The sequence below is a fragment of the Thamnophis sirtalis genome, unplaced genomic scaffold, assembly GCF_051295495.1.
Source record: "Thamnophis sirtalis isolate CommonGarterSnake01/CBP01778 unplaced genomic scaffold, rThaSir2_p1.2 scaffold_14, whole genome shotgun sequence".
In the NCBI taxonomy this organism is placed as follows: Eukaryota; Metazoa; Chordata; class Lepidosauria; order Squamata; family Natricidae; genus Thamnophis; species Thamnophis sirtalis.
In genome coordinates, this window is record NW_028261394.1 from 30074220 (window position 1) to 30097839 (window position 23620).

The 23620-nt window shown below is 44.2% G+C and overlaps 2 protein-coding genes across 2 annotated transcripts in view; one reads left to right on the forward strand and one right to left on the reverse strand.

The window, feature by feature from the left end:
* Positions 1 to 373: 373 nt before the first annotated feature.
* On the forward strand, positions 374 to 2395 carry DDX28 (DEAD-box helicase 28). The gene has a single exon (XM_014063882.2). It carries the CDS (start codon positions 384 to 386, stop codon positions 2064 to 2066), a length of 1683 nt encoding a protein of 560 aa, XP_013919357.2. The 5' UTR covers positions 374 to 383; the 3' UTR covers positions 2067 to 2395.
* An 8370-nt stretch (positions 2396 to 10765) lies between these two features.
* Positions 10766 to 23620, reverse strand: part of LOC106539151 (galanin receptor type 1-like) — a 30970-nt gene continuing 18115 nt past the window's right edge. Inside the window, exon 3 of the mRNA XM_014053852.2 lies at positions 10766 to 11355. Coding sequence (XP_013909327.2) covers positions 11038 to 11355 — 318 coding nt within the window. The 3' untranslated portion in view covers positions 10766 to 11037. The remainder of the gene's footprint in view (positions 11356 to 23620) is intronic.

Here is a 23620-nt window from a genome sequence, read left to right on the forward strand (position 1 = left end):
TGCTATTCCTCTAAACCAGCAGTTCATATTTGGGTGGGCCATTTCTGACAAACTGCAATTTTATTAAAATAGTACAACCCATGCATGGATTATACCTGTCAGCTGATCTCTATATTTACTCTAAATCTCAAGTCATCCTCTTAAGAAAACCATCATAAAAATTATGAAAAAATCCTAATGCCGCAAATTGAAACATTATATTTTCATAGAGAGGCTCCTCTACTTTTATAGTCTATGGTTTTTAAGCGCCTCGACTGAGAAGCAACAGGAGGCGAGGGCGACATGACGTAATCAAGGAGCACCTCCGCCTCGAGGTCTAAATACCGCGCCCGTTTTAAACGTCATCCATTAGCGACCGTCGCGTTCTCCCGTACCGCTCCCTCATGGCCCTCTTACTTTGGGGGATTCGTGGACCCGCGACGGCCGCCCGATTCCCTTCGCGGCTGCCGCTGGCCGTGCGCGGCTGGCCGGGGCGGCAGGCCTCCGGAGCGCCCCCGCCCGACGACAGCGTGGTGCGGATCCCCCACGCTTGGAAGCTGAGGTTGGAGCGGTCGGCGCCCAAGCGGCGGGAGCGACGCGGGAGCCCCGAGAGGGAGGTCGGCGCTTCCTTCGGGGAAAAGCTGCTGCTCCGGACCCGGAGGCAGGAGCTGAGCCAGGCGGCCCGGCACACGGTGGGCCGCCTGGACAGGCCGCGCTTGGTGTCGGACGGCTGGAAGCACCGCTTGTCCCAGGGGGATTATTTCCAGCTGGAGCGGACGCGGAACGAGCCTGCTCGGGAGGCCGCCGACGGGGACGCCCCGTCCACCTTCCTGGAGCTGGGGCTAGAGCCTCGCGTGGTCGCCCCCTTGCAGGAGGTACTGGGCATCTCGCGGCCCTCCCCGGTGCAACAACGCACCATCCCCGCCCTTCTGAAGGGGGGCCACGCGCTGTGCGGGGCGGAAACTGGCAGCGGCAAAACACTGGCCTACCTGCTGCCTCTCTTCCAGCGGCTTTTGCAGGCCCCAAAGCTCCCTGAAAAGGACTTTTATGCGACCTCTCCACGCTCTTTGGTGGTGGTGCCTTCCCGAGAACTCGCCGGGCAGGTGCGCAGAGTTGCTGCCCTTTTGGCTGATCCTTTGGACTTGCGGGTGAAGGAGATTGGCGGGGGGCGGGGCATGGCCGTGATTCGGCGCCGGATCCATCAGGGTCCCACTGACCTCCTGATCGCCACGCCGGGCGCTCTGAGCAAGGTCCTGAAGAGGAGGATGTTGTCTTTGGAGAAATTGCTCTTCTTGGTGTTGGATGAAGTGGATACCTTGCTGGATGCCTCTTTCATAGATCTAGTGAAAGATATAATTCAGCATGCTTTTTTGAAGGATGTCGTTCAGCAAGCTTTCCTGGACCCAAAGTTTGAAGATAGGGATGAGGCTTGGGATCCCAAAGCCCAGCTGGTGGCTATGGGTGCCACTCTTCCAAAGGGCCTAAGTCAGATGTTGAACGAATCTGCTGATCTCTCCAACTTCACCGTGTTGACCGGCTCGAGTTTGCATTGTCTTCAGCCTCACGTAGAGCAAAGATTCATACGTTTGAAAGGTTGTAATAAAGTAGCAGAGGTGCTACAACTCCTCAAAGAGCGAGGGTCCTCCTCTGGAGCTGTTATTATTTTCTGCAACAGAGCCAGCACTGTTAACTGGCTGAGTTACATTTTAGACGACCATAGCATCAAACATTTACGCCTGCAGGGAGAGATAGCAGCAGATGTACGAGCGGACATCTTTAATGCCTTTCGGAGAGGCGAGTCTGACATTTTGTTGTGTACTGATATAGCTTCCCGTGGATTGGACACCATTCATGTAGAGCTCATAATTAACTACGACTTCCCTTTAACATTGCCAGATTATCTGCATCGGGTGGGGCGAGTCGGTCGCATTGGCAGTAAATTCCTTGGGACTGCGGTCAGTTTTGTAACCCATAGGTGGGATGTAGATCTTGTTCGAAAAATAGAAACGGCAGCTCGCAAAAGAACTGCACTCCCAGGACTAGATATAGTTGTTAAGGAGGCTTTGCATAAAAAGAAAAAAATCTGACTTTGCCTGGAGGACCAACAATTAATCTAATGTTTGAAGCAATTCTTAATATATTTCGGACATTTTGTGTATTTAATTTTGGACCACTCAATTCCTTAATAAAACTCTGCTAATATGTGGGTATTGACATGGAGCAGCCAGAAACCGCAGCTATCCTATAAAAACATGGAGCATGCTATATTTACCAGATTTATTCAACATATTAACATATGTTTTGCATTGTCCAATTTGACTTATATATCACTAGCTGGATATTCGCGCTTCACTATGAAACTATGTAATCAGGCATGTGATTAGAATCAGAGCATGTTAATATAAGGCAACTGGCAGTTGGAACAGAGTTCTTTTCAGGTGGGGAGGGGGAATACAACGTCTTAACTCTAAATTTCAAGGTTGTAGGATTTACAGTTCTGGAGATTTCATGATGAGTGAGTGGTATTTGGCTTATATATTATATAGACTAGCTGGATACCCGTGCTTCGCGACAAAATTATGTGATCGGGTAATGCAGGAGAAATTTGGTTCACAATCAGTTGACTCAGTGGTGGTCGGTGATTGAAACCCATAAGGGAATATCGCTCCCACCGCCTTCAGTCCAGAAGCAGTTCCATAGGTGGAAGGCGTAGATATTTTGGTGGGGTAACAATGTTTCGCCCAAGACCGCTCCTTTAGTGAAGGAGTGGGACATTTGGCAGTTGAACTGGCAGTTGAGCTTTTCAGGTGGAGAGGGGGAGTCACTCCTTAGCATCAGAGCATGTTAATTACAGTATAAGAAATACTAATAATCTGATTGCTATTTTGAAAAATTGTTTCTTAGCGAGCCCCTAGAAGCCAAGAGGAATCTATGTGCCAAATTTCAAGTTTGTAGGCTTTAAGGTTCTGGAGATTTTGTGATGATGCTTGAGTGGTGTTTGGTTTATATATATATATATATAGATTCTACAAATGGTAAAATCCAGCAGTTCAGGTACAAAATGGTCTGATCCTCAGCCATGCCAAACCCCCTCCAGGCTCTACCATTCCAGGTGCAATTTGTTAAGTTTCTTGGCAATAATATTGCACAAACCAGAAGCAGTTCAATGCCTACTGTTTATTCCATTCTGAATTCAGAAAATTGTATACAGCTAAGTCCTCGACTTACAATAGTTCATTTAGTGATCATTCAAAGTTACAACAGCACTGAAGTGACTTATGACCATTTTTCACACTTATGACCGTTACGGCAATCCTATGGTTACGTGATCAAAATTCAGATGCTTGGCAACTGATTCATATTTATGACGGTTGCAGTGTCATGTGATCGGTTTTTTTGAAACATTTTTACAAGCAAAGTCAATGGGGGAAATCCAATTCACTTAATAACCGTGTTACTAACTTAACAACTCCAGCGATTCACTTAACTGTGGCAAGAAAGGTCAAAAAGTGGGGCAAAACTCATTTAACAAATGTCTCACATAGCAACAGAAATTTTGAGCTCAATTGTGGTCATAAGTCAAGGACTACCTCTGTATCCTTAATTTTGTTTGGACTATTATAGTCCAGTGGATCATATACTCATTGCCTATACGAGCAGGTTTCTGGTTTGAGGTTTCTACAGATCACTTTGCCTTGCCACATTATAGGTCTGTGATCCCAGTCAGTGTCTTAATTCTTGTGGAACAGCAAAGCTGCTGCAGTAAATGTAATGGAGTTGAATGTCCCACCATTTGAGTTCTTTCAATCCAAAACCAAACCTCTTCCCAAGTTCCTCTAACCATTGTGTCTTTATCATGGCTGCTATAAACCCCCCAATGACTCGTATTCTATCAGGTTGGTTTTTTTTTTTTTAGATCTACTTTTGCTGCTGAACCTCACCAGGAGGTTTGATCCATAGCAGTTTTGCTTTCAGTGGCAGAACACAAATGTTAACAAGTGAAAGAAGTGCCTCTGGGCTTGTCTAGAGAGCTTTGAGGCGGTGCTGTGAACATTTGCAACCACCCTGCTTACCTTGAAGCATACAGAGGCAGACACGGCAGCACCATGAGCAGTAAAATCCAAGGTCTCTTAAGTGCCTATTTAGAGAATATGTTAAAAGAAAGCCCAGGAGCTGTTAGAGGAGAGAATCATCGTTGTCTCTCTAACCATGGTTTGGCTGCATGTGATCTACGTTAAAGCAGCTGCTATTTCCAATCAAAATGGGCAACTCACCGCAGGACAATTCAAATTATTCAAAATAAATTCTTTTCATTTTTGTCATTGACATTTCATTCTGTTCCTCCTTTTGCATTCTTTCTGTAATTATTCTATCCCACCACTTCTTTGATATTAGTGTCCTACAGCGAATTGTCCTGTGGAATGTTGGCCATATTGTCATAGATCCAATTAACTGGAAAAATGGTTGGGAAAGGATAAAAGAGTAATGCGTATGTATGTACTTGTCTGGTTTCACCTGATATCCAGGCATAGTGGTGCTTTCTCACAGCCTAGTTATCAAGCATATTTATTCCACCCATAGCAATCAGAAATGGCCATGTTCTTGCATCCTTTTTATCCCGATGCCACAACCTGTAGCAAATCTGAACTGCAGCATCTGACTTAAAGGGATGAAGGGTGACCTGAAATCTCAGTTGAAAGTCAGCTGGTTACTGGGGTTGTTTTTAAAACTGGGCTTGTGAGTCGGCTTGCAAACTTAGTTTCTTGCAGAGCATACTGTGCAAATAAAGCCACTCTGTTTGGCCACTATGAAAGATTACAGAAATAAAAGTAGAAAGAGCAATATTTGAGAAAATTCAAAGACATATCCTGCAGGGTTTGGGGGATTTTTCACCACTATATTCTTCCGATCCTTGTCTTTTTGGCTCTTGCCCAGTCACTGAATTGGTATCAAGGTGATGGCTACTTAACAAGTACCGTATTTTTCAGAGTATGACACACCTTTTTCCCTCAAAAAGGGTGAAAATCTAGGTGTGTCTTATACACTGAATACAACATTTTTTGCCTCCTGAAATCCTTTCCCCTTCACCAAAATGGCCATGCATAGCTTCTAGGAAGCTTTTAGAGAGTTCCCGGGAGCTGGGAAGAGCAGAAATGAGTGAAAAACTGCCAGTTTTTTTGCTCAATTTTACCCGCCCAGCCCCCAGGAGCAATCTATAGCAATAGCAATAGCAATAGCAGTAGACTTATATACCGCTTCATAGGCCTTTCAGGCCTCTCTAAGCGGTTTACAGAGAGTCAGCATATTGCCCCCAACAATCTGGGTCCTCATTTTACCCACCTCGGAAGGATGGAAGGCTGAGTCAACCCTGAGCCGGTGAGATTTGAACCGCTGACCTGCTGATCTAGCAGTAGCCTGCAGTGCTGCATTTAACCACTGCGCCACCTTGGCTCTATAAACTTCCTAAAGGCTATCCATGCCCCCTTTTAATGAAGTTTTTTGTTTGTTTTTTGCTTGTTTTTTGCTCCCCCCACCCCCCCAGGAGCACTGCAAGCCCCCTAAAGGCTATTCATGCCTTTTTTACAGGGTGGGGAAACGGGCCAGCTTTTGCGAAAAACGGGCCATTTTTGGGAGGTTTGCAGAGTGCAAAAAGTTTTTTTTTTATTTAACATTTTTAATCCATGTAAACTAAAGAGCATTTTTAATACTGACTGGGATTAACCTTAATGTTTTACATTTTACCAATTAGACGCAAGAACTCCATGTTCTTTAGATCATAAAAGTAACAATACTACAAACAAATTACACATCTTGATTCCTTTCTAATCCAGCACAAGGTCAAGTCTTCTTCAGGTCAAGCTGTGCTCCTTGTGATTTAAACAAATCATAAATCATGAATGGCATCAGTTCCCAACCTGCTGATGAAAGCCCAGATACGCTGAGCAGGCCATGTTGCAAGGATGCCAGACTACCGCATCCCCAAACAGCTCCTCTATGGCGAGCTGTCTCAAGGAAGGCGATTGCAAGGGGGACGAAGGAAGCCATATAAAGATATGTTGAAAGCCTCCTTCAAGTCCCTGGAAATCGACACCACCTCCTAGGAAACCCTGGCACAAGACCGATCGACATGGCGCATGCTGATCCACCAAAGCTGCCAGAATCTGAGGACAGAAGAACAACCACAGCACAAGAGAAGTGAGCCCTCCGCAAAGCCATAGCTGCAAATGCTGCAACAATGGTGCCCATGCATTTCTGCCAGACATGTGGCAGAACATTTCGTGCCCGTATATAGGCCTTATCAGCTACCTGCGGACACATCGTGGCCAGCCCACAACCTGTTAAATCTTAAGGTCCTCTTCGAACATGATGGACAAACATCAAATCAAGGAAACAATATATCAGGTTCATTTTATTATTGGTCAAACATTGGAGAAGGAGAATCATACTAGTTTATCGTAGGAAAAATCTGGAGTCTGATAACCCCTTTCCCAGCTACTAAAATTTATTAAAACAGGAGTCACAGTTCACTTCAAGCTAGGCATCGGATTTTTGTTGTTGAACCTTACTTTCCAACCAATATTTATATGTTGTGTTGACAGTTGTCCTGCCATTTTTAAGTTTCTAGGAACCGAAGGGTTGTTAGTTACCTACAACCCCTTGGGATTCACCAAGACTGGTTGTAGATTTGTGTATGGTGGAGTGTCACATGATATGCTGCTTTGCAATCCATTCTATCCTTATAGCTTAGCACAATTGTTCTCAACCTGTGGCCTGTGGACCCCTGGAGGGGGTCTGTGATGTCATCACGGGGTCCACCAAGGCTTGAAGAAATTTCTTGGGAGCCTGTGGCCACAAAAGGCATTTAAAGGAGATTCGTGATAAAGAAAAGATGGAGAACCACTGGCTTAGCATACAAATCTATATACTATATTTCAACTTCCTTATTCTAAACATTTCTAAACGCAGGTCTTTTACACCTGCCCAAGTAGGTTAACAATTCTTTTTCCAGATAGTCCTCAACAGCCATTTGTTTAGGAACCATTCAGTTACAGCAGTGCTTAAAAAGTACATCAGGTTTATTGCACTTATGACTGTTGCATTATATCCCTCTGGTCACATAACTGTCATTTGCGACTTCTCAGCTGGCTTCTGACAAGGGCAGTCCATGGGGAAGCCAGCAAGAAAGATCAGAAGTCGTAGTCTCATGATGTCTCACTTAACAAGATGGTGATTCACTTAACACCCATGGGAAAAAGATCATAAAATCGAGCGGGGTCATACAATGCCTTGCTTAAGGATTTCATCCCTTAATGATGAATTTTATAGTTCCTATTATGGTCTTATTTGAGGGGCTGTCACAGAGAAGAAGGGATCGACTTTCTCTCCAAAGCACTTGAGAGCAGGATAAGAAGTAATTGGTGGAAACTCATTAAAGAGAGATCCAGCCTGAAACTAAGGAGAAATTTCCTGATAATGAGGACAATTAATCAATGGAATCTCTTTCCTCCAGAAGTTGTGAGTTTTTAATCACAGGAGGCTTTTAAGAAGAAATTGGATAGCGATTCGTCTAAGATGGTATAGGATTTCTTGCCATGGACTAGAAGACTTTCAAGGTCCCTTCCAACCCTATTCTTAACTTTATGGTCATACAATTAAGGAGTAGCTGTACCTTGATTTTCACAATGCTGACCCAGTTACAGGGGAGAAGGGAACTCTGCAATTAACTGGATTTATGTAACATAAAGCACAATTTACAAGCCATAATGGCTGGATTCATTTAGCGTAAAGGTAAAGGTTCCCTTTGCACATATATGCTAGTCGTTCACGACTCTAGGGGGCAGTGCTCATCTCCGTTTCAAAGCCGAAGAGCCAGCGCTGTCTGAAGATGTCTCTCTGGTCATGTGGCTGACATGACTAAACACCAAAGGCGCACGGAACGCTGTTACCTTCCCACCAAAGGTGGTCCCTATTTTTCTACTTGTATTTTTACATGCTTTCGAACTGCTAGGTTGGCAGAAGCTGGGACAAGTAACGGCAGCTCACCCCATTATGCGGTGCTAGGGATTCGAACTGCCGACCTTTCTGATTGACAAGCTCAGAGTCTGAGCCACCGTGTCCCTTTCACTTAGCATGATAAGCCACAAATAAACAGGCCACATTATGCTTGGACTTCCATGTGAATCGGACCAATATCTCAGCTGGACCAGACCACAGCAAGCATTGCCGAGCGAGCAGATTAGTAACTGTTTAGCAACTGAGAAATGGAATGTTTTTAATGCGGTGTGCTCCAATTTGCAGAGATAGATGAGACACACAATTCTTTTTCCATCGCAGTTAAAGTAATCAGTAAAGCATTCTTACACGAGTAGTGCAATACAATAACAATAGGTTCCCACTGACTTCTAAACTAAGGATTCCAATAAAACACAATTATAAACTTTGACAACTAAACAAAACCATCTGGACACAAACATTAACCAACACTGCAGTGTTCAGCTTTGAACAGAAAAATACATATACCTCTTCAATATTTCAAAGATAATACTATAATAAACAACCGCCGTTCTAAATATGGCCAAAATGAAGTGTCTTTGTTATGTATCAAAGCAAATTCTCATTTCTTTCTGCTGTTATAGATGGAACTTGCAACAAAATGTGGCAAACTGCATTGAGGCTCAGTTTTAACTTCAGTTTTCCCGATGGCATTCCTTAACACACAGATGGTGTTTAGCCCCATATGGACAACCCACAGTTTAAATGCTGGGAAATTAAGAATATGTCTCCTTTCCAGGCTTGTATAATCTAGTGGTGGAAAAAAAAGGAAATTCAGATTCCATGATTCATCATAGTTTGTTGTGGCCCATCTTGCTCGGCAGCTGAGCAACTACAGCTCATCTATGTGGTTCCAGAGAAGGTCTTCTCATGGACTTCCAGTGATGTGCCAAGCATTCTTCCCCGAAAGATGGTGGACCCAGGATCTAAACCATGTTATTTCATTGACTTTGACAGTTAATTAAAATGAAACAACCCAATTAGTACCATCGCTTTTAATCATGTCTTCCTTCCTACCCAAGTCTGGATGTTCCCACAGATAGATGAATCTCAGCTCTGTGATATCTCTACAAAGGCATTATTTGATGGAGGATTCTGGGAGTTGTGGTCCACACATCCAGAAGCAGCTCAAGGTAGCAGCTGCCCAGATTTTGAAGGGCTACTGGGTAGACCACTTTGCATTTGGTGTGGAAACCCTCAAATTGTGTCCTTTGTGCTGCATAGTTTGACAGATCTCCAACAATTCCTAATTTCAGAGTATCCCACAGGGCTTCATTCATTAGGGGTGTTTTTCTATATTTTGCTTACATTCCAATGAACCCAGGGAGGGGGGGCAGTTGCAAATTAGAAAGCAATAAGTGGTCTTTCTTTCATAATAAAAACAATATATGATAATGTACTTTTCCTGTTTCAGACAGCTTGCAATTTGCACCATTCCTGAACCTACAATACTCCTTACATTGTTAGTTCTTTGGGTTGCAATGAAATTCTCGAAAATATTCGGATCAAGACAGGGTGGTGGCTGAATAGATTTCAGATGGTGAGCAAAAAAAAAATCAAAGTGCCACGGTCCATCTTTGCTCTTCCCGTAACTGCAGAATAAATTAACACATACCCATCAAAAGTGCAAAATCTATATTTCCAAGCAAGGTAAGTTTCACAACCTTTATATGCACAGAGGGTTTGACTTCGGTGCAAGCTTTCTGAAAGGTAGTGGCACACACAAAGCACCAACCATCGCCCTAGAAAAACGGAGATGCTTTCTGTGAGCTGAAGGGCTAGGGGCTTGGCAGCAGCCACATTCAGAGGGGTGCTGGGGTCTCCTTTTCACTGCCTTTTTTTCAGTAGCAAGCAGGAGAGAGTAATTAGTATTTTCCAGAAAACTGGAGCATTCCCTTTAGGCAATAGGAGAAGTGGCTTATTGTCCTTTCTAAGCCACAAATGGACTAGGGCTGGAAAAAGTGGAAGGGGTGACAACAAAGAATGGGTAGCATAACCATGGTGAACAAGACGGGTGGGTAATAGCGCCAGGGCGACCATGACAGATGGGTAATATAACTACGGTGAACATGATGGATGGGTAATATAACCATGGTGGCCATGATGGATGGGTAATATCATGGGATCCATGACAGATGAGTAATATAACCATGGTGAACAAGACAAATGGGTAATATAACCATGGTCAGCATGAGAGATGGGTAATATAGCCATGGTGGCCATGACAGGTAAATATCATTATGGTGAATATCAGAGATGGATAATATAGCCGTGGTGAGCATGAGAGATGGGTAATATCACTATGGTGGCCATGATGGATGAGTAATATAACCATGGTGAACATGACAGATGGGTAATATAACCATGGTGAGCATGAGAGATGGGTAATATAGCCATGGTGGCCATGATGGATGGGTAATATCATGGGATCCATGACAGATGAGTAATATAACCATGGTGAACAAGACAAATGGGTAATATAACCATGGTCAGCATGAGAGATGGGTAATATAGCCATGGTGGCCATGACAGGTAAATATCATTATGGTGAATATCAGAGATGGATAATATAACCGTGGTGAGCATGAGAGATGGGTAATATCACTATGGTGGCCATGATGGATGAGTAATATAACCATGGTGAACATGACAGATGGGTAATATAACTACGGTGAACATGATGGATGAGTAATATTACCATGGTGAACAAGACAAATGGGTAATATAGCCATGGTGGCCATGACAGGCAATAAAAACCTGTATTACCCATGAGAGATGGGTAATATAACCATGGTGAACATGATGATGGGTAATTTAATAATGATGAACCTGACTCATGAATAGTTTCACGATGGTAAACATGATGGTTGGGTAAATATCACCCTGGTGAACATGATGAATGAGCTGCTCAGGCCAGCTTCCCCAAGATAAGCCCATTTCTGACCACTTTTGCCTTGCCATCCGTTTGCCTTTCATCCCGTACTACATTGAGCTCCGGCTTCCCTTTCACACGTTGGTTGTGGAGTGAGTGGTGGAGAAATTCTCCATGCGAACTCTCACCAGCTTTTCTGCAGGGGCTGGCCGAAGGAGGAACTTGCAAGTGAAGACCTGGCGGCAGGCGTTGCGGAAGTTCTCCGAGAGGAAGGCGTAGATGATGGGGTTGATGCAGGAGTTCCCGTAGGCCAAGCAATGGGAGATGATGCGGAAGATGAAGGTGATATCGTTCATCGGGAACTGCCCAAATTCGACCCACATTGTGATGATGTGGTGTGGCAACCAGGAGATCAGGAAGACGGCAACCACCAGCAGGACGGTCTGGGCCGTCTGCAAGAAAGGAAAGAAAAGGATAGTGAAATTTTGGAGAGCTAAACTGTGAAAACTGCACCTTGCACATCATCATTTTTTATTTATTTTTTACAAAGATGTTGTTCTGACCTAGGCTTCCTTAACAAGCATGAAGCAGAGTCTGGGTCTCGGAAACCTCTTTTATTTGCACGACTGTGAATTCCTTTCATTCACAGTCAGCAAGGCTTGGCAAACAGTCTTTCAGAGGAATGTTTATTCACACACACCTTATCTCGCTTGGAGAGTTGCCAGATAACTAGTTTCCAAACACAGGGCAAGGCAATGCTTGGCACAGAGTCTCTAATAGTCACAAACAGAACTTTCCTCTCTTGAAATGACTGAAGGAACTAATTGTTTTTGCAAAAGCCCCCTCCCCATTCACTCCTCTTTTGTTTCCTTTAGGAGGAGCCAATCACCTCCAAGGTGTGGCTTTACTCCCAAATCAACCCTGCTTTCTTAGTTGTTCTTGTCTTCTGGCAGTTCTGCACAGGTGCACACTGGGAACAGGCTCCAGCTGTTCCTCTGCCTCCTTGCTGTCTAGCTCCCTCTCTGCCTCCAACACAGAACCCTTGTCTGAGCTTTCCTCAACCCCCAGGACTGGCCTGTGTTGCTCTCCAACCTTCTTACCATCCGACTGCTGCCAGCAGAGCTGGCTGCCGGTGGGCCACAACAGATGCCATATGCCAAGCTTTGTTTAACTATATGTTAAGCGATGGACAAGAATCAGATTGCCAACATTCAACTATTTCTAACCTGAAAGCTATCAAAAGGTTTTTTTTTTAATGTAGTTCTTAAACTGGGCTCAGAACAGATTAGCAACAAACATAATTTTATTTTTGCTACAGATTAAAATCACAAATGATCTCATCCCTCAAATGAGCTTGAATATTTTCATTTTGAAATAAAGCCAACCCCACTGTTTTCTTGTTTCTTGTTTAATTGTTCTTCTGCTGTTTAAATTGTATTCCTGGCAGTGCTTACAGTCCTGACGTGAGGCCATCAAGAAATCTCAGTCTCTCTGCCATTGTCCCTCCCTCTCTTCTCTCACACACACATACACACAGAGAAAGAGAGAGATAATGTAAGTGTTGTGCAGTAGTTATGGTGTTGGATTCGACTTGGGGAGAGTCCAGTTTTAATTTCCCCTCAACCAAAGAATTTCACTGGGGGATTTGGGGCCAATCACGCCCTAGCAAATCAATCTACTTTATTACATTACTAGCCGATAACTCGGCTTTGTCCAGGTATTTATATACAGAGGGAAAATGTCCAGCCCAAACGTGATTTCTAATGTTGGATTTTCCCTCTTACCAGAGGGAGCCCCCTTGTGGAGTACTGTGAAGCCGATACCATGGCAACTCCACTGCACTGTACAGTAGAATCCGTTTTACGACAGTACAGTAGAAGCCATTTTAAGGCACAACAGGCTGTATCTTAACAGCATACACACCCCGTGGGCTGTTAGGGGTGTCTTACCCTCACAATATTTTTTTCCAGAGAGTAAGTCATCTATGTACCAAGTTTGGTTGAAATTGCTCAAGGCATTCCAGAGGTATGCTGGAGCACACACACACACACACACACACACACACACACACGCACACAGAGGGGGGGGGAGAGCCATCATATTCATTCATACATATATGCAGGTTTTGGTGTATTTTTGGTGTATTGGGGTCTTTTCCTGTGTAAGATTGAGAGTATCTTGGCGACGTTTCAACGAGGTCCCACTCGTCATCTTCAGGCTGGTGTCTTCGGCCTCGTGTCTGTGTGAGCAAAACGTGATCGGAGCTGCCATCCCTCTATAAATACTGGTGGGGGTGTGTGGAGTACTGGCTCTGTTGCTGCAAGCAGATTGGTTGGCTGTGTTGTAACATCTTGATTAGTTACCAAGATACTCTCAATCTTACACCGGAAAAGATCTGAATACACCAAGACCTGCATACCTGTACCCGTGAAAATCTACAAAAATATGTATGTATGTATGTATGTATGTATGTATATGTGTGTGTGTGTGTATATATATATATATATATATATATATATATATATATATATATATATATATATATATATATATATATATATATATATATATACACACACACACACATACATACATACATACATATTTTTGTAGATATATATATTAGAAGATAAGCACAGTGACTTGAAGCCCTGAATGAATGAGAAGTAGGATAAAAAAATCTTTAAAAGTTATGAAACATCTGTTTACTAAAATTGGTTTCATACAACATGCTTAAGCAGGTTGGTTCCACATCTAGCAGACAGATTCTCGCAGTGTGATAAACTCAATTACTGATAACTTCAGTTAGTTTTTTACACTTCTGTCTGTGAATCCAATTTGTTCAACTTACTGTTTAATGCGATGTCTCTCACCTTCCCCCGCAACTTTAAGATTTGTGGACCGCGGGCTGACTGGGGAATTCTAGGAACTGAAATCCACATATCTTAAAGCTGCTGAGTATCACAATCCCTGGTTTAATGTATTGCACGATTCCCCCCAAATAGGCCCATTTATTAACAAGGACTCTAAAGTTATAAGGACCTTGGAGCGCTCACATTCCCTTCCCTTCTATGGTGGATTAGTTTCTACTGACTTTAAAGTAGGGGTGTCAAACTTGATTTCACTGAGGGCCGCATGAAGGTTGTGTTTGACCTTGGAGGAGCAGGGATGGGTGTGGTTGGGGTGGGCATGGCCAGCTCAACGTCACTCGTGCTGGGGGTGCCTGTGGTGGCTTGAGCGCTCTGCCAGTGAAAAGGGGCTCCCAAGCTCCATTTTCAACTGTGGCAACCTCCTGCAGCCCTCTGCTAGCAAAAATGGAGCTGAATCAAGGCCTTGAATTTGACACCCCTGCTTTAAAGAGTGTTTGAACTTCTACAACCTCAAACCCCTGCATGGTTTCTCAGACACTATAAAAGCCATTCAGGAATCTTTCCCTGGACTGAGGATTCCAGTACCCAGACCGTTGCAAGAAAGGACAAAAAGAAACCTTGAAGGCTTTCTCTGAATTGATCAACCCACATCTTTTCAACTTGCCAGGAGCTCCAAAGATATGATAGTGAATGAGACACCTTGAGTTGTCTGGTTGGTGTGCACTGCCTTTTCTTCCTGGGTCTTTAGAACACCCTAAAGCAGGGATATCAACAACCTCATATATGCAGATGATACCACTCTAATGGCAGAAAGTGAAGAGGAACTAAAGAGCCTTGTGATGCGGTTGAAGGAGGAGAGTGCAAACGTTCGCTTGAAACTCAACATTAAGATCATGGCCTCTGGCCCTCTCAATGCCTGGCAAATAGATGGGGAAGAAATGGAGGTAGTGACAGATTTTATTTTCCAGGGCTCCAATATCACCGCAGATGGGACAGCACCCAAGAAATTAAAAGAGGGTTGCTCCTGGGGAGGAAAGCTATGGCAAATCTGGACAGCAAACTAAAAACCACCCTGTCAACAAAAGTGTGTACACTCAAGGCTCTGGTTTTCCCAGTTGCAATGTACAGCTGTGAAAGTTGGACCATAAGGAAGGCTGAGTGCCAAAGAATGGAGGCCTTTGAACTCTGGTGCTGGAGAAGACTCCTGCGAGTCCCTTGGACTGCAAGGTGATCCAACTGGTCAGTCCGAGAGGAGATCAACCCTGACTATTCTTTAGAAGACCAGATCCTGAAGAGGAATCTCAAATGCTCTGGCCACCTAATGAGAAGGAAGGACTCCCTGGAGAAGAGCCTCATGCTGGGAAAGATGGAGGGCAAAAGAAGAAGGGGATGACAGAGAATGAGGTGGATGGATGGAGTCACTGAAGCTGTCGATGTGAGCTTAAATGGACTCCAGGAGATAGTAGAGGACAGGAAGGCCTGGAGGAATGTTGTCCATGGGGTCAACTTCTGGGAGTTGAACTCCACCAAGCTTAAAGTTGCCAAGGTTGGAAACCGCTGCTCTAAAGAGCACTAATCAATACATTCAGAAGGAACTGACTGCGTTCACACAACACCGTGCAAAGTTAGCAAAATCCAATTGTGGTTTATTTAAGTAACCCCACTGTCTGGCTTGACTTGACACACTGAAGCAGGGGCTCATTCTCCCCTCCCCCATTTGCGCCTGCGTCATATGTTAGACGAAAATGTGATGAGCTCATTTGCGGTTCACGCACGTCCTGCACACATCTAGCCCTTGACAAATTTGGAGAGGGGAGAAAAATTGAACATCCCTGTTCAATAGAAAGCTATTATCTGCACTGTCCTTTTAACACTACTTACTTTCTGGGAGCTCACAATTATGGTCAGGTCTGGATTTGATTCATCACCCAAACTTCACCGCAGAGGTACCAGCCCTACATTAGCACTTCCAGGACTAAAGTGCTATTGAAAATACTCTAATTACATAGCTCTTGGTTACATCCAGAAAGCAAAGTATTTTGTCCTGAATGCATTCAGTGGCTGGTTGTGGGGGGGAGGAAAAAAAACCAGAACCTCTGAGTCATTTGTTGAATAGCTTTCAATGGTGCTGCCTTGAGATTTGTTTTGGTAATTCTGACTAAATAATTGCCACGCAAATGGCAAAGAGAAAGGGTGGGAGGTGATGGAGGACGGGGACCTTCTGGCAGAGAAACACCAAAGCCATCAGAAGCAGACACAGCAATGACTTGAAGTGTAACCTTGGCCAACAGACAAACCAAAGTGTTGTGCGTTGTGATTACTCTTCAAATTACGACTGTTCATTCAGAATCAGAATAGAGCTGGGACGGACCTTGGAGGTCTTCCAGTCCAGCCCCCTGCTCAAGCAGGAGACCCTATACCATTTGAGACAACTGACTGTCCAGTCTCTTCTTAATAACCTCCAGTGATGAAGCGGCCACAACTTCTGAAGGCAACTTCTGTTCCACTGGTTAGTTGTCCTCACTGTCAGGAAATTTCTTCTTAGTTCCAGGTCGCTTCTCTCCTCAATTAGTTTCCATCCATTGTTTCTGGTCCTGCCTTCAGGTGCTTTGAAGAATAACTTGACCCCCTCCTCTTTGTGGCAACCTCTCAAATACTGAAATGCTTGACTAGAATACTTCACTTAACTGCACAGAACTTTACTTAACTGGAATGCTTCCCTTAACTGCAGTGATTCAAGTAATAACTGTGACCAAAAGGTCGCAAAACTAGGTGTGGCTCGCTTAACATCTGGTTTCAGAAATTCAGAAATTCTGGCCCCAGTTATAGTAATTTCTGAAGGCAACTTCTGTTCCACTGGTTAGTTGTCCTCATTGTCAGGAAATTCCTTCTTAGTTCCAGCTTGCTTCTCTTCTTGATTAGGTTCCATCCATTGCTTCTCTTCTTTCCTTCTGGTGCTTTGGAAAATAAATTGACCCCCACTTCTTTGTGGCAGACCCTCAAATACTGGAAGACTGGCTAGTTCTAGTCTAGTTCATCTTTGCTCTAGACTACCCATACCCAAATCCTCCAACTGTTCTCCATATATTTTAGTCTCCAGGCCTTTAATCATCCTAGTTGCTCTTCTTTGCACTTTTCTCAAAGTCTCAACCTTTTAGACCTGCCTGTGAAAGACGCTTCTGTCCCTAAAACCTTTAAATAAAACTGCCGGCCAGAATATGTAATACTAGAGGCAAAAGTGATCTGTAAATCCCTTCCTTATTTGTAAGTCCCCGGAGTCAGATCTGGATTTCGTATGTCACAATCCTGGCCCGGCAGATGACAGCGTTCTCCAAGCAGGCATCTGTTTATGTCGAATAAGCACTCGGTAATAAAGCCCAGGTTTCTGTCTATCCAGCCTCTGCAAATGATGAATTTAGATAGAGGTGGTATTTCAGCCAGTTCAGGCTGGTTCTGGCAAACTGGTAGTGGAAATTTTGAGTAGTTCGGAGAACCGACAAATACCTGGTTGGCCTCGCCTTCCTGCCTCTGCCGTTCCCTGTCTTCAGTGGTGAAATTAAAAAAAAAATCCTACCGGTTCTGTGGGCGTGGCTTGGTGGGCATGGTGCAGCTTGGGGGGCATGGCTTGGGGGGCATGGCTTGGGGGCATGGCTTGGGGGGCATGGCTTGGGGGGCATGGCTTGGGGGCGTGGCAGGGGAAGGATACTGCAAAATCTCCATTCCCACCCCACTCTGGGGCCAGCCAGAGGTGGCATTTGCTGGTTCTCTGAATTACTTAAAATTTCCGCAACCGGTTCTCTAAACTACTCAAAATTTCCTCTACCGGTTCTCCAAACTACTCAAAATTTCCTCTGACGGTTCTCTAAACTACTCAAATTTTCCTCTGCCGGTTCTCTAAACTACTCAAAATTTCCTGTACTGGTTCTCCAAACTACTCAAAATTTCCTCTACCGGTTCTCTAAACTACTCAAAATTTCCTCTGCCGTTCTCTAAACTACTCAAAATTTCCTCTACTAGTTCTCCAAACTACTCAAAATTTCCTCTACCGGTTCTCTAAAATTACTCAAAATTTCCTCTGCCGGTTCTCTAAACTACTCAAAATTTCCTCTACCAGTTCTCCAAACTACTCAAAATTTCCTCTACCAGTTCTCCAAACTACTCAAAATTTCCGTTACCGGTTCCTCAAACTACTCAAAATTTCCTCTAGTGGTTCTCTAAACTGCTCAAAATTTCCTCTACCGGTTCTCCAAACTACTCAAAATTTCCTCTACCGGTTCTCTAAACTACTCAAAATTTCCTCTGCCGTTCTCTAAACTACTCAAAATTTCCTCTACTAGTTCTCCAAACTACTCAAAATTTCCGTTACCGGTTCCTCAAACTACTCAAAATTTCCTCTAGTGGTTCTCTAAACTGCTCAAAATTTCCTCTACCGGTTCTCTAAACTACTCAAAATTTCCTCTACCGGTTCTCTAAACCAGTGTTTTTCAACCTTGGCAACTTGAAGATGTCTGGACTTCAACTCCCAGAATTCCCCAGCCAGCATTCGCTGGCTGGGGAATTCTGGGAGTTGAAGTCCAGACATCTTCAAGTTGCCAAGGTTGAAAAACACTGCTCTAAACTACTCAAAATTTCCGTTACTGGTTCCACAAACTACTCAAAATTTCCTCTAACGGTTCTCTAAAACTACTCAAAATTTCCTCTGCCGGTTCTCTAAAACTACTCAAAATTTCCTCTACCAGTTCTCCAAACTACTCAAAATTTCCTCTACCAGTTCTCCAAACTACTCAAAATTTCCGTTACTGGTTCCTCAAACTACTCAAAATTTCCTCTAGTGGTTCTCTAAACTGCTCAAAATTTCCTCTACCGGTTCTCTAAACTACTCAAAATTTCCTCTACCGGTTCTCTAAACTACTCAAAATTTCCGTTACTGGTTCCACAAACTACTCAAAATTTCCTCTAACGGTTCTCTAAAACTACTCAAAATTTCCTCTGCCGGTTCTCTAAACCAGTGTTTTTCAACCTTTTTTGTGCAAAGGCACACTTTTTTCATGAAAAAAATCACGAGGCACACCACCATTAGAAAATGTTAAAAAAAATTAACTCTGTGCCTATATTGACTATATATAAAATAATTCTCCCACGGCACACCTTACACTATGTCACGGCACACTAGTGTGCCGCGGCACAGTGGTTGAAAAACACTGCTCTAAACTACTCAAAATTTCCTCTACCAGTTCTCCAAACTACTCAAAATTTCCTCTACCAGTTCTCCAAACTACTCAAAATTTCCGTTACCGGTTCCTCAAACTACTCAAAATTTCCTCTAGTGGTTCTCTAAACTGCTCAAAATTTCCTCTACCGGTTCTCTAAACTACTCAAAATTTCCTCTACCGGTTCTCTAAACTACTCAAAATTTCCGTTACTGGTTCCACAAACTACTCAAAATTTCCTCTACCGGTTCTCTAAAACTACTCAAAATTTCCTCTGCTGGTTCTCCAAACTACTCAAAACCTCCGCTACCAGTTCTCCAGAACCTTTGAGAACCTGCTGGATTTCACCCCTGCCTGTCCTATATTCCCTTGTTTTTTAGCTCAGCTGATTTGCGTAGCAGAGGGGATGGCCATGCCTCAGCTGAGCTAAACAACAGCTCAGCTCACCAGTGCTAACACCGAGGGCAATCTTTGAGTGCTGCACCCTCATGCAAAGCATGTGTTAGGTGTGCGTTCGAGCGCAAAGGGCGGTCTCATAGAACTGGTAGGAAAAAATTTGGAATCCCACCACTGAATTTAGACCTTTGGAAACAAAGCATGGGTTCCTTCCCTGAAGCTTGGTATTTGGGAGGGAGAGAAGATCCAAAAGGGAAAAGAGCTTTTGGGAAAAAAGATTCCCCCCTCTTTTGCACTGTTGTCCCCAACCTAATCTACTCTCTGTATCAGCCCTTCCTGCCCAAGTGATCTTGTAGGAAGTTAGCATGCACCCCTCTCCTAGAAAAATGAAATATTTTAGGAAATATTAAAAGGGCAGAATATTTCCCCTAAAAGGGAGGCAGAACCTCGCCCCACTAACCCTAATCCTATGTCAATGGGCCATTAGGCCTGAGCCAATCTATTCTACATAACAAAGATCTACCTCCTTCAGGCAGAGCCCTAATAGGAATCCCAAAGCCCTTTCATTACATCATCTAGAAAGGCTCAACCAAACTTGGACTCAAAACACAGCCTACAGAATTGCCCCTGCAGGTCCAATGGGAGTCTGACAACCAATCAGAATACAAGCTCAGATTCAAAAGCCCAGAGAGGGCATAAAACCCAGGGATTCTCAACACCTCTGCCAATTTTCTTCATGTTCTTCAAGGCATGTGATCGCCTTTCTCCCCAGGACCTCAAGCCATGTGGTCCTGTCCACCATTAAAACCATCTTTCCAAACAGCCACCATTGTTTCCAGTGTCTTTCTCCCCACTTGGAACTGAACCAATGGTGGGATTCAATTTTTTTTACTACCGGTTCTGTGGGCGTGGCTTGGTGGGTGTGGTGTGGTAGGGCATGGCAGGGTCGGATACTGCAAAATCCCCATTCCCACCCCACTCCAGGGGAAGGATACTGTACAATCTCCATTCCCTCCCGATCAGCCGGGACCTGGGAGGCAGAGAATATATGGGGGCAGGGCCAGTCAGAGGTGGTATTAGCAGTTCTCCAAACTACTCAAAATGTGTGCTACCTGTTCTCCAGAACTGGTCAGAACCTGCTGAATACCCACTTCTGAATTGAACCCAGAAGGACATTTCTTCCAACAACCTCAACCAAAGAAGTTGGGAAGCCTTTACTACTCAAGAGACCCACTCCTGTTCCTGCGCAAACAAAAATTGTGTTGTTTCCCCCCACAAATACCTCCCAATCCTAGCCTGGAGGTAAAAATGACACTGGGAATGAGGCTGCAGATGTAAAAACAACCAGCCAGCTTTCAAAGCTGTCGGTTCAAATAGTAGCTCTGCAAATCTCTGGTCTCCTCACGCTGCGGCAAATAGGATAAAAAATATTTCTTGCCAAAGTCACCAGCCAACATTCCCCCCCCCCCCCCCAATTAGCAGAGAGCACTGTTGTTGTTTTTTGTTTTATACACAGGCACACAATTCTCACTAACTTCTTAATTTTTAGATGGCCTGAATGAGCAAAGGAGAGGAGACCATCATGTGAAGGTCTCTAATGGTTTGCCATAAGAGATGGCAACTGCTTCTCCTCACAGACGGAGTGATTTCAACTGAATTCAGGACAGAAGGTGTTGCGTATCTTGTCCCCTAAATCCATCCTCATGGTTTTCTCCAGGGATATCAAGAGATGTGCTTGTGGGCTCCTTAGCACTCTCTGAGCCTGGTTGCTTTCTTGCCGACATTTTATTACCCAACTAGGTAACACCATCAGTGCTTGAAGGGGGAGTGGTTTGCTGTCTGTTTATACACAAGTGGCTTGCCTTGTCAGTTTTGGTGGATACGTTTTTGTTGGTTCCTAGGCTGTTGTTTACTGTTTGGCTGAGGTGGCGCAGTGGTTAGGGTGCAGTACTGCAGGCCACTTCAACTGACTGTTATCTGCAGTTCAGCGGTTCTAATCTCACCGGCTCAAGGTTGACTCAGCCTTCCATCCTTCCGAGGTGGGTGAAATGAGGACCCAGACTGTGGGGGCAATATGCTGACTCTGTAAACCGCTTAGAGAGGGCTGAAAGCCCTATGAAGCGGTATATAAGTCTAACTGCTATTGCTATTGTTTGTCTACCAATGAACTAATAACTCAGACTTCAATTCCCAGCATCCCTCAGCTAGCATAATGAACCAATCCTAACATTTCTTTTTTTAATCTACAAATCATGGTTAGTTTATTGCTAAGATTGCATGTGACACTTTTGGATTCTGGTTGTTTCCAAGCATGCTGGATTTACAATATCCATCATTGTGAGGTGAAGAGAGATGGATGCCATAGTCCAACACACGACAGTTTACTTAGATAAACTGTGAACTATGAGGAACATTTTCACATTTAAGTGTGGTATTTACCATTACTAGGTATATAGTTACAGGATTTACCTGGCATCTCCAGACTTCAACTTAGAACAGTGATGGCGAACCTTTTTTGGCTCCCGTGCCAAAAGCGGGGGGAGCACAGGGGGGTCATGCGTGGGCGTGCCACACCCATAATGCCACACCCATAAGGTGAAAACAGCCTCCTTCTCCCCCGACCCACCCAATGCCCTCCGGAGGCCTCAGGACCTTCCCTGAAGGCTCCAGAGGGCGAAAAACAGACCTACAGGGAATCCGGAAGTTCATGAACTGTGACTTTGGGTTTGACTGTAGGGTTGTTTTTCGCCCTCCAGAGCCTTCAGGGAAACCTCCTGAAGGCTCCGGAGGGCAAAAAAACGGTCCTACGAGCAAACCGGAAGTCTGTTCTTCAATTTCCGGTTTGCCTATCAGGGCCGGTTTTTCCCGCTCCGGGGGCTTCAAGGAAACCTCCGGAGGGCAAAAAAGGACCTCAAAAGAAGGCCAAAGTCAGCTGGCCATCACGCGCATGCATGCTGGCCAGCTAATAGGGCAGCGCCTCGTGTGCCATAGGTTCACCATCCCGGACCTAGAGGATATATTTGAAAAGGTGAATATGTTGAAGTTTCTCCACAAAATACCTTCTAGAACTTTCTTGGAACTGCCAAAAGGATTGTGTTGTAATAAGGTCCCACACCCATTTGCACTCAAACAACTCTCGAAAAGGCCTCAACAACTCTCAAAAAGAGTGCTAACCAACCAGAAGATTGCAAGGAATATGAATCCTTCCATCCTCTGCCATTCAGACAGAACTGAAGAAGCTTTGTAGATGGGAAGCAAAACGTCTTCAAGGAAAAACAAAGTCCAGTTTCCTTTTGAAAAAGCACCTTTGGGACAACCATGACCTGGATGCAGGGATGGGTTGTGGCAGCATTACTGCCGTTCGGTGCGCAAAAAAAAATACATTTCTGCAATGAAAATGCGCAGAAATGAAAATCAAGATGGCAGCGCCATAGGAGAAACGGTTCAGGGGCATGGAAAGCCTGGGTTGCTACTGGTACCAGCGACCCAGGCCCCAATTCCGCCGAACTGGTCCGAACCAGTAAGAACCCACCTCTGCCTGGATGGCTGAGAATCTCCATAGACAAATAACTACTATTTGTCTAAATAAATACAGTCTCGCTGCAATTATATCTGCGATAGTTAAATGTACAAATCCGGGCATTATGCCCCATTTATATCCATCAATATGATATAATTATCATATTGCTGAGCATAATATTATAGGAGCAGGAACTAAACAGCTAATGGCCAGAGGAAAGTACAGTATTTCAGCCAAAAAAAAATGCTTTTGATGGAAAACTGATTTGCTGTTCTAATACATATACGAGAGCAAATTATTTTAAATTATATCAGTCGTCAAATCGTAGGAGTGTCTGAGTTTCCTGTTTTTCTTTTTAAAAAGTTTGTCTGGTGGCCAAAGGAATCCAGAGTGAAAGAATGAGGCTTCCTTGGAAATATCGCCTGCCTCGGTTGTTTTGAGGGATGTTTTAGACTCTCAATGATTTTGTTCTTGATAAGGAATGGACTCAAGGCAGCTCTTACTTGCAGTCAGATCATCCTTTTGCAGATGAGAAATAGGTTAGTCCTTGACTTTAAGGATTAATAGAGTTGGAAGGGACCTTGGAGGTCATCTAGTCCAACCCCGGCCCAATCAGGAGACCCTGCCTATACCATTTCTGACAGAGGGCAGCCCTGTCTCTTCTTGAAAGCCTCCAGTGATGAAACTCCCACCGTTTCTGAAGGCAACTTCTGTTCCACTG